Source organism: Pecten maximus, chromosome 13 (genome assembly GCF_902652985.1).
Source record: "Pecten maximus chromosome 13, xPecMax1.1, whole genome shotgun sequence".
In the NCBI taxonomy this organism is placed as follows: domain Eukaryota; kingdom Metazoa; phylum Mollusca; class Bivalvia; order Pectinida; family Pectinidae; genus Pecten; species Pecten maximus.
The window spans coordinates 31194249-31206457 of record NC_047027.1 but is presented as its reverse complement, the minus strand read 5'-3'; the positions used below and the strand labels follow the sequence as shown (position 1 = coordinate 31206457).

Below are 12209 nucleotides of genomic sequence, written 5' to 3'. Positions count from 1 at the left end.
TTTGTGTCAAATGTTGTTAAATCACCTTTGTGTCAATATGTTTTAATACATATACATGTACCATAATCCTTGATTTTCTAGTCTGCCCAGGCATGAATGTTGTGAAATCACTTGTCAAATGTTGTGAATTTACCCGTGTCAAATGTGAAATTACCTGTGTCAAATGTGAAATTACCTGTGTCAAATGTGAAATTACCTGTGTCAAATGTGAAATTACCTGTGTCAAATGTGAAATTACCTGTATCAAATGTTTGAAATCACATCTGTCATTTGTTGTGAAATTACCTCTGTGTCAAAATGTTTTAATACATATACCACAATCCTTGATTTTCTAGTCTACCCAGGAATTAAAAAAAGTTAACTTCTATATATCAGTCCAAACAAATATAGTAAACATGTATATAATATTCAAACACAAAATAACTGAATAATTTCCTGTTTATTTGCTATTAAAGAATGATGACATAACAAAGTTTTCAACACTGTCTGTATTTGAGAGCTTCTACAAAATCATACCACCAGAGAAACCACCACGGGTTCGTCATCATCAGGAACAGACACGAAGTCCCATTTAAACTTGAGAGTAAGGTGGTCACGAAATTTAAGCCCTTTCTTACGAAGGACTTCATTGGCTTGGCAAGACTCAATATTTGCGAAAAACACTCTCAAAGTGGAAGTGAGAAAGTTATCCTGAGAGACAATGTCAACAAAGAAATCTTCAGGTATTTCTTTTACTTGGAAATGGAGAATTGTTATAAAGTTTAAATACAGATCTGTGTGTTTGGCCAATGCATCCTCACTACTGCACAGTAAATGAACAAGTTTTTTCCATTGGTCAAACGCATCATATACCTGACCAATCAGAAAACAGATGAATGAAAATTGAATTTCTCCCAAAATGTCATTTGAGTTGTCAGTACAATATGTGAGGAGTACGTATTCTAACGTGTAACTGGAGTCAATGTTGTGTTTTGTGATCTCAGCAGGAGAACTTCCAGGTGGACATTTATTTTTTGGGATTGCTGAGAATCGTAACGATGTTCCTGGAGTTGTCTTCATGTCTGGCAGTCTGTCTTCAGCCTCTTGGAAAGAAACTGGTCCCTCAGATGTGAAAGTTCCAGATTTGTTAAAACTTCCATTATTTTCGTTGTTTTCTTTTCTGGATTGGCTTGTACTTTTGTCAGAGACAAATTCTGACACAGACGCAATCTTCCCTTTTTCTGGAGAGAGTCTGCATGCAAGGTCACCAGTAATATAGCTAGAAAGGGACACCCAGGTCTTGTAACTGTAAAATACATGTATATTAATTCATAAGCTTAAGTAAACAGTGATAACAGCATATGACAGTTTCCAGCATTCAATTCAAACACTGTTAATAACAAGAGGCCCAGGGGCCTTAACGGTCATCTGACTCTAAATTAAAACCCTTACATGTATATTATTGTAGTATGCATTCTCTGTAGCAAGTATATAGTGGCACAGTTGGCCATGGTGGCCATCTTGGATTTCTGACCGACCCAATAAATAATAACACTTGGTCTGGACCATCTAAGGATAATTTCTGGTAAGTAAGAGCTGAATCCCACCGGTGGAATTTGAGAAGAAGTTTGAAATAGGTGTTGTTCATGAAAACCATGATTGCGCAATCATGTTACAAAATGGCCGTCATTGCTGCCATGTCAAAGTTTTTACGAGGCCAAAAAAAACAACAACACTTAGTTTGCCCTCCTTCCTTAACATTCTCACAAATTTCCAGCTCAATGACACCAGTGGAACTGGAGGAGAAGTTTAAAATGTGTTTTTTAAGATTGCGGATATGGCGGCCATCTTGGATTTCAGACCAATCTAAAAAATAACAACACTTGGTCAGGATCATCTCAGGAACAATTCAGGCAAGTTTCAGCCCAACAGCACTGGTGGAACTTGAGAAGAAGTTTAAAATGTGTTTTTCAAGATGGCGGCTATGGTGGCCATCTTGGATTTCGGACCGACCCGAAAAATAACAACACTTGGTCGCAATCATATCAGGATCATTTCAGGCAAGTTTCAGCTCAATAGCACTGTTGGAACTTGATAAGAAGTTTAAAATGTATTTTTCAAGATGGCGGCTATGGCGGCCATCTTGGATTTTGGACCGACCCGAAAAATAACAACACTTGGTCAGGATCATCTCAGGATCATTTCTGGCAAGTTTCAGCCCAACAGCACTGGTGGAACTTGAGCAGTTTAAAATGTGTTTTTCAAGATGGCGGCTATGGTGGCCATCTTGGATTTTGGACCGACCCGAAAAATAAGAACACTTGGTCGCAATCATATCAGGATCATTTCAGGCAAGTTTCAGCTCAATAGCACTGGTGGAACTTGAGAAGAAGTTTAAAATGTGTTTTTCAAGATGGCGGCCATCTTGGATTTCGGACCGACCCAAAAAATAACAACACTTGGTCGGGATCATCTCAGGATCATTTCAGGCAAGTTTCAGCTCAATAGCACTGGTGGAACTTGAGAAGAAGTTTTAAATGTGTTTTTCAAGATGGCGGCCATCTTGGATTTCGGACCGACCCAAAAAATAACAACACTTGGTCGGGATCATCTCAGGATCATTTCTGGCAAGTTTCAGCTCAATAGCACTGGTGGAACTTGAGAAGAAGTTTAAAATGTGTTTTTCAAGATGGCGGCTATGGCGGTCATCTTGGATTTCGGACCGACCCAAAAAATAACAACACTTGGTCAGGATCATCTCAGGATCATTTCTGGCAAGTTTCAGCCCAGCAGCACTGGTGGAACTTCAGAAGAAGTTTAAAATGTGTTTTCAAAATGGCGGCTATGGCGGCCATCTTGGATTTCAGACTGACCCGAAAAATAACAACACTTGGTCAGGACCATCTCAGGATCATTTCAGGCAAGTTTCAGCTTAATCCCACTGGTGGAACTTGAGAAGAAGATTGAAATGTGAAAAGTTTACGCACGGCGCACGGCGCACGACGACGGACGAAGCATGATGACTATAGGTCATCCTGACCCTTCGGGTCAGATGACCTAAAAATGGGCTTGGGAATTTATCAAAAAGATTACATTCATATTTTCACATAACATTCAAATTAAATATTTTTAAGAAACAACCACAGACCCAATGGACCTGTATTGTTCACCTGGCATCACATACAATCTGAGAAGAGGGTACGATGGTCTGGCTGATGTGGTCTACACATGTAACCCTGGTAAATACTAGCTGCAATATACCGCTCGGCTAGAGAGATCTTCTCTTTAGCTCTATCGGTTGAGCGTAAGACTAGTAAGCCAGAGGTCCCGGGTTCGATCCCTAGCGGAGGCAGTGATTTAAATTTAATTTATTATGCGCTCTGTTACATTGGCGCCCATGTAGGGACTCGGGGGAAATACTCAGCCTTGCTCCACAAGCATCGCTGTTACCCCTGGAAACTCGAGGACGAGTTCTTTCCTGGAGGGGGAGTGTGTAACCCTGGTAAATACTATCTGCAATATACCGCTCGGCTAGAGATATCTTCTCTTTAGCTCGATTGGTTGAGCGTAAGACTAGTAAGCCAGAGGTCCCGGGTTCGATCCCTAGCGGAGGCAGTGATTTAAATTTGATTTATCATGCGCTCTGTTACACACATATATACTGTTCTGTTATTTTCCTCGGTTACTGAGACTCTCCTGATCTCACAGCCAAGAAAATCAATCTGATAAGGGTTATTGTTCTCCTTGTTCCAGGCCTTGACTTAAAGGTTTGAAGCAGACAGCCTTCATTTTCACACTACTTTCAATAGAATCCCACCAAGAATCTGTTTTCCATTACAGTAGTTTTGATCAGTAGTGAGTAACTATTTGGCAGGGATAGTCAGCAAAATCATTTAAAGCCAAATTTGAGATAATTTCCCCATTTAAGGGCACTCGTCTCTTCAGTTTAGAAGAAAAAAGAAACAAAAGCATAGATGAATCAAGATGAACATATATATATATATTTACCTCTCATGCACTGCTTTATCAGTACAATGTAGTCAGTTTTAAGCAAACTTTTACTATAATTACTGCATTTTTTCAAAACAAAAACAACCATACAAATCTCCACATAAATAAAGTGATATCTGTAGCTTTGAAGTACATTATATATGTGTATTATGTTGTAAGCTCTTATATAATTACTTGTTGTAGGGATATGGTCCAAGGAATTTGTCCATTTCCTGTGTGTTGTCATGGTAACGCTGCATATCTTCTGGGCTGACATCACTTTCTCCAATATCTATAAAGAAATGGTCCTTTTTTTTTTTAATTTCCATCAAATATTTTCAATTGTTTAATTCAATAGACATAAACTGGAAATAAGATGTGTGTCCCTAATGACTGTCACCTCCACAACAAAGACAAACACAACATTGATATGGTTTTTTTAGCAATCTATTTACCTATAATATTGCTGAATATGATAATTAATTAGTGCTTTCAATATTGGCCTAGTTATTGTGCCTGGTCAGTCACATTTGGCCTCTGGGTCTGGATGACACCAGTCATCGGCATGATAACAGCTAGGCTATGTTCTTCGGAATGATACATGTAACTGTTTATGATTATTCTATATACGAGTACCTGCATGTTCATTACTATAACTTTTTCCAATTATATTGTATATATTTAAGCATTGAACGGCTTTCAGTTGGCATTCATAGTCAATATGAATGCCAACTGAAAGCCGTTCAATGCTTATATTTACCAGCTGCGATTTTTTATTTGTCGTGCGATTTTTTTTTGAAATTTTCAAATTCAAATTTCAGTTGGCAGTTCATAAGCTGGTGAACTCGCAACTGAATTGGTAGGGTTATATAGTGGCAGTGCCATACAATGGTAAATATTTCAAGATATCATGTTATCTGTTGATTTAATAGAGGTTACACAACGAGTGGTTGTTGGATATGGAATTTATTTCACACGAGTAAGTTATTTTTTTAAAGTTACAAAAGACACGAGCTTTAGCGAGTGTTTTTTGCAACTTTTAAAAAATAACTTACGAGTGTGAAATAAATTCAATATCCAACAATTTCGAGTCGTGTGACCTGTTTCTACCACAATAATATCGGCTTGAATCAAAGGGAAACGTGGCCAAGTATAATTTCGCGTATGCAAATAAAGTGTACCGGTGACGTCCGGGACCCGGTGATGTGACGTCATTAGATTATTGATGACGTCAATAACAATTGCAGCTTGGGTCAAAGTTCACTGTGTTAGCCAATCGAAATGCGTACAGAGTTTATACCACGTGTGGTATAAACAGATTGTTAATCAACGGCTGTAATGATTAACTGATGGTCTGAGAGTTGAATAACACAGGGTATTGTGGTAGAATGTATATTATGTTTTGTATGTAGTTATAGAGGGCCATATGGAGATTAGCACATGCTAAATATGTCACTCTCAGAAAATAAAGTAGCAAGTATTATTATTATACAATGTAATTAAAAACACTAATAAAAACAAAAATATTATTAATATGAATCTAATAAGAAATATTTCAGTAATAAGGTCAAATTACAGATTTTGAAAATGGCTGGCAGCTGTCATCTTAAATTTTCCTTTTATCAAAAACATAGATTACAAACAATCGGTCAGAAACTGATCTCGTTATTTCAGCAAATTTCATCAATAATGGTGGAGAAAAAAATTACAGATGATGGAAGACTCAGAAAGGAGGACACCCAACACACTACAGATAATGCCCCATAGCTCATGTCAGCCTTCTGCTTAGGTGGGCTTACAAATAACCATCTCAAGATCATTTCAGGCAAGTTTGACCTGAATCCCACTGGGGGTCCAGACCCACCTTTTATTTGTACATGTAACACCTATACCTATACACACCATACACACCAACCTCACCACTTAGCCTCCACGACTGATTCGTTATTGTAAAAAGTCTTGTGCATCATTTTGAAACTATCACATATACACATAAGTAATATACCTATTTTCCGTTCATGAATATTGACTAGTCTGCCAATCAAAGATCAACACAACAAGTCCTTCTGGTGGGTTTATAACTTAAGGTCTTTAAAATGATTATTAAAAGGACACTATTGTAATTTTTTTCTTTTGTTATTTTCATTATTTGAGTGACAGGCAGTGTCTAGGCTATCGCTGCTATAGCATCTTAAACTTTTTTTCATATTTCAGTTTTTTTAGTTTCTCTTGAATCATGTAGATATGGGTATACTGACAGATGCCAAACTTACCTTCTAATTGGTTGTCCCATTTCCGTACAACAATTTCCCTCTGCTTAAAGTTGTAAAAGAACCCAGTTCTGGGACCTGTTTCCCCTTCTTTGGTACAGGCACTGTAGAATACAAATACTGACATAAACACTGGCATTCAAAAACACTTATGCTAGTCATGTCATGAGCAAAAGGCACATAAAATACTTCAACATGAGCAATGAATTCATCATCTAAATGTGTATTTTATAACAAGAGATCCCAGAGGGATCTTGGCGCCCACCATTGAATGATCTTTATAGGTTCTATGTCAGATTGATCTTTTCTCTACTTTTCCCTTCCTCTAAGTCTTATATTACTAATCTGTGTAAATTCAGAAACAGCCCTCTAGTACTTTTCAAACAAGGGGAACCTATATATATAAAATTTAAGATTTAGCGATAATGGCTGTCTGTCGGCCATGTTGTTTTCGGATTGGTCCCAATATGAAAAACTAGGCACTGAGGGGAACCTACATATGAAATTTGAGAAAGATCCCTTCAGTACTTTCTCAGAAATAGCGATAACAAACTTCAATTGTCAAAATCCAAGATGGCTGCCTGTCGGCCATGTTGTTTTCTGATTAGTCACAAAATGCAATATGCATAACTAAGCACCGAGGGGAACCTGCAAATGAAATTTCAGAAAGATCCCTTCAGTGCTTTCTGAGAAATAGCGATAACAAACTTCAATTGTCAAAATCCAAGATGGCTGCCTGTCGGCCATGTTGTTTTCTGATCAGTCTCAAAATGCAATATGCATAACAAGGCACCAAGAGGAACCTACATATGAAATTTGAGAAAGATCCCTTCAGTGCTTTCTGAGAAATAGCGATAACAAACTTCAATTGTCAAAATCCAAGATGGCTGCCTGTCGGCCATGTTGTTTTCTGATCAGTCTCAAAATGCAATATGCATAACAAGGCACCAAGAGGAACCTACATATGAAATTTGAGAAAGATCCCTTCAGTGCTTTCTGAGAAATAGCGATAACAAACTTCAATTGTCAAAATCCAAGATGGCTGTCTGTCGGCCATGTTGTTTTCGGATTGGTCCCAATATGAAAAACTAGGCACTGAGGGGAACCTACATATGAAATTTGAGAAAGATCCCTTCAGTACTTTCTCAGAAATAGCGATAACAAACTTCAATTGTCAAAATCCAAGATGGCTGCCTGTCGGCCATGTTGTTTTCTGATTAGTCACAAAATGCAATATGCATAACTAAGCACCGAGGGGAACCTGCAAATGAAATTTCAGAAAGATCCCTTCAGTGCTTTCTGAGAAATAGCGATAACAAACTTCAATTGTCAAAATCCAAGATGGCTGCCTGTCGGCCATGTTGTTTTCTGATCAGTCTCAAAATGCAATATGCATAACAAGGCACCAAGAGGAACCTACATATGAAATTTGAGAAAGATCCCTTCAGTACTTTGTGAGAAAACAGCGATAACAAACTTCAATTGTCAAAATCCAAGATGGCTGCCTGTCGGCCATGTTGCTTTTATGTTTAGTCTCAAAATGTAATATGCATAACTAAGCACCGAGGGGAACCTGCATATGAAATTTCAGAAAGATCCCTTCATTACTTTCTGAGAAATAGTGATAACAATCTTCAATTGTCAAAATCCAAGATGGCTGCCTGTCGGCCATGTTGTTTTCTGATCAGTCTCAAAATGCAATATGCATAACTAGGCACCGAGGGGAACCTGCATATGAAATTTGAGAAAGATCCCTTCATTACTTTCTGAGAAATAGAGATAACAAACTTCAATTGTCAAAATCCAAGATGGCTGTCTGTCGGCCATCTTGTTTTCCGATCGGTCTCAAAATGCAATATGCATAACTAGGCACCAAGGGGAACCTACATATGAAATTTGAGAAAGATCCCTTCAGTACTTTCTGAGGATTAGCGATAACAAGAATTGTTTACGGACGGACGGAGGGACGGACCACGGACCACGGACGCAGGGCGATTTGAATAGCCCACCATCTGATGATGGTGGGCTAAAAATGTTGAAAAAATATCCTCAGTACAAAAACTAGACATAACCATATTCCTCTAAGTTCCAGTATAGAGGTCATGGTGTCATGGTTTGAAGAGTGATTCAACCAATTTCATTTGTAACAGAAATGAGAATGAACTCCCATAACAAAGAGAAGATGTAAAATATGGTATTATTCCCCATTTTTGGTATAATCTTATAATGAAAATTTACAGAATAAAGACATTTTACATTAAAATCCAATTCACCTTTATAGTTTGAACTCATGGAACAAAGACTTAAACAAATTATAGAGGCTTTTCAATTTAGATTGTCAGAACTGTTCCTTATATTAATGTTTCTGTGTAATTAAAAATGTGTACAAGAAATCCCAGATGCTTTCCTCTTCTTCCTCCTGATTTTTTGAAAACAAGAGGAACATACATAAGAAATTTTAGAAAATTCCATCCAAAACTCTGAGAAATAAAAACAACAAACTTCACCTAATATAAGAGGAACCTACTGATGAAATTCAAAACAGATTTATGAACAACTTTCTGAGAAATGGCCACCATCTATTAAATGATGGTTGGCCAAAAATAAGGAAATAGTATTACCTGTAGTAAACAAAGTGAACCCCAGGTGGTATCATTTTCACACCCCGGAACTGAGCTCCAACTTTCCAGGAATTGTAGTCGATACCAAACTCTGTACCTTCTGGTACACCAAGGAACAACAATATGGCTCCCTCTCGAAACAGTACTTTGGCCTTGTCTTGGTCCATATTGGTCATGATCATTTAACTGAAGAAAATAACAAAAATAAATAGAAGTCTCATCAAGTCAAATAAAATCACTTAAAACAAACTGGTATAATCTCAGAGAATCTGTCACAATTGCTGAACTGTTCTTCGACTTTGTTCGCCAAATCTTACTATATGATGTAATACAAACAAGTGGTATGTATCTCAGGTGATACAAATTACAACCATCTCTATTTAACCAATAAACATCAAAAGATAGTTGAGTTAAATCACAATGCTGCTCAGGAAAACACTCCTATCACAATAGAGATTCTTCTTGCCTTCTTCCCCTGGATATTTTAGTGATTATGACAAAACACTCCCAATGAAGTTAAAATATTATGTAATTACAAATACATTTTTCAAGTTTAGGATCTACTTTTCAGTTCCATGTATTGCATGTTGACTTTCCTTTAATCAACATTAAGCTTTCTGGCCATGGTTCCAAAGAATATTACAAGTACATCTGACTTATAAAGACCCTAGTGCTAATGTATTGTAAACACATCTTGGATTACTGACCAACCTAGAAAATAACAACTCTTGTGAAAAATATAACTTTTTTTTCGATTTGACCAATCAAAACACTCCTTACAAATGACGATTGGGAAAACTGAAAGTATATTTTGCTACAAAAATGTAATAAACAGAATATCTAACGGTATGCACATTTGTGAAAATTATCAAAATATTAGCCCCACTCATGAAATATATTTGGTATTTCTGAAGACACTGTTAGATATCTCCTGTTTAGTTACATTTATAGTCAATATTGATTACATTTCTTAGACATTTTTTATCATTATCTAAGAGCTATACACAACATAGATTACACAAGAGCTCGAGGCCCAGAGGACCTGTATCGTTCACCTGGATTTCATGAGATATGAAACAAGAATGATAATTAAGTATATTTGTCACTGGTATTGCTATGTCAGTATATCATAGGCATTTTATATGGGTACTTGAGGTTTTTATGCCAAAAAATGCATTAATCCATGAAATAAAATTGACTTTTGGCGCAACCCCATAGGGATGCTACCACACAAATGTGAGTGACCCCTTTTTACCCCGCCTTCTGCAAATTTTGAATCCCTACCCAAAAGGATGCTACCAGTCAAATATGAGCTGTTTCAGAGAACTTGTTCATATCAATTTAGCCAAATTGACCCCTTTTGGCCCCACACCTCAGCCCCCAGGGGGTCGGCACCGTCAATTGTACAATTTTGAATCCCCACCCCATAGTAATGCTACCAGGCTTATATGAGCAATATCCATTGCTCAGTTTCAGAGAAGAAGTTGTTTATATCAATATAGCCCAATAGACCACATTTGGCCCCACCCCTCAGGCCCCTGGGGGGTCAGCCCCATCATTTGTATAATTTTGAATCCCTACCCAATAGTGATGTTCCCAGGCAAATATGAGCAATATCCATTGATCGGTTTCAGAGAAGAAGTCGTTTATATCAATATAGCCCAATTGACCACATTTGGCCCCACCCCTCAGGCCCCTTGGGGGTCAGCCCCATCATTTGTATAATTTTGAATCCCCACCCCATAGTGATGCTACCAGGCAAATATGAGTGATATCCATTGCTCAGTTTCAGAGAAGAAGTCGTTAATATCAAAATAGCTATATTGACCCATTTTGGCCTCGCCCCTCAGGCCCCCAGGGGGTCATCCCCTACTTTTGTACAATTTTTAATCCCCACCCCATAGTGATGCTATCAGGCAAATAGGAGCAATATCCTTGGCTTGGTTTCAGAGAAGAAGTCATTTATATTAATAGAGCCAAATTGACCCGACCAGCGGCCTCTTATGTTATATAGGAGTAAGTAGATCTGCTGCACATTGGCTTTGCCTAAAATTATTACCGTTGTATTAAAACCGGGTACTACAGTGTTTAGGGTAATAATAATAATATGAATTCAGGTAAAGCATACACACACAGGTGCCTGACTCGTTTTATAAAATAATAACATATAGAGTACATATAAATGAGAAAGGTTCTGAACTTTCTCATTTATATGTACTGTACTCTATTATTAGTATATGTTATTATTTTATAAAATTGAGTCAGGCACCTGTGATACACAGTACAATAAAATCACATATATGTTATACAATATTTGCATCATTTCCATATTTTCTTAATTTCATAATAGATGAAAATGATGAGTGATTAATGAATAGTATCACAAATATTGTTGAATATCACAGTTGACATAAGTTACATGTTATGTAACGTTATTGCACGTTATTGTTTTAGAGTAAATTTGCTTTACCTAGGATTGTCCATGAAAGCCGATGTACAGCTTATTTCCAATGGGGTCCTCGGATAGGGTAGGGTAGGGTACTACAACGTTTTAAGATATAGGCCTATTAGAGAGATGTTCTTGCAAATAACTTAAATACCTTTTTTTACTAGAACAAGTCTTCAACGTTATACGTCGTAAACACAGGAACTGCTTTTTACGCAAGGGAAGATAACTGGAATTTACCGGAAACGTCAAAATAATTGAGTTGACAACGGTCGAACATATCCGGAAAATACAAAAATAAGTAACGAGCAATAGTTATGCTTGCTGGGTACGTGACCATTGTAAGTTGAAAGGTTTTACAATATTAAATCTACTGACGGTTATTTATGTCCATCAAAGTGCAAAATGCGTCGGCGCAAACAGACACCAATAAATTTGATTTGAGATAAGCAACCGATGAGGTATTCTGTCCGCTCATTCAATCATAGGTCAAAAGATTTCTATCTTATGTTACCAGTCACTTCTCGATTGAAGAAATAACCCAAGGCAATAATAATAGTTCAATACATATAATTCTGGAATTCTTCAGATACAATATTTTTACTTTCTCACAGAATCGTTCAAGTGGCATGCACTCTATCAGTACAGATATAGATATCTAGAATCTAGTTCTATATGTTATTTATTTCTGTTTCCTATGGTGACATATTTCTGCCATCGAATTGCCGACTTACGACATAAAGATGTCGACGTATTTCTGAGAAGATTGACTTTAAACATATTTTATTGTCTAAACAAGAACAATAGGATTAGGCACAAGTTATTACAACTTATGAAGCCTTCTCCATTCAACATGTTAATATTTACAAGTAATGACATAGGTATAATATATAGTAAATCATG

General features: G+C 37.1%; 1 protein-coding gene across 3 annotated transcripts; it reads right to left on the bottom strand.

The window, feature by feature from the left end:
- Nucleotides 1-420: 420 nt before the first annotated feature.
- Nucleotides 421-11532, bottom strand: LOC117340222 (protein AAR2 homolog). 3 transcript variants are annotated; one of them, XM_033901971.1, is made up of 5 exons: nt 11461-11532; nt 8861-9046; nt 6243-6343; nt 4165-4261; nt 421-1285 (listed from the first exon to the last, which is right to left on the bottom strand). In XM_033901971.1, the coding sequence occupies exons 2-5, from the start codon at nt 9040-9042 to the stop codon at nt 511-513; spliced, it is 1155 nt and encodes a 384-aa protein (XP_033757862.1). In that variant the 5' UTR covers nt 9043-9046; nt 11461-11532; the 3' UTR covers nt 421-510. The 3 variants fall into 3 exon arrangements, with proteins under 3 accessions (XP_033757862.1, XP_033757863.1, XP_033757864.1); XM_033901972.1 differs by having other exon boundaries at nt 11331-11526; XM_033901973.1 differs by having other exon boundaries at nt 8861-9049; nt 11462-11521.
- Between the last annotated feature and the right edge of the window lie 677 nt (nt 11533-12209).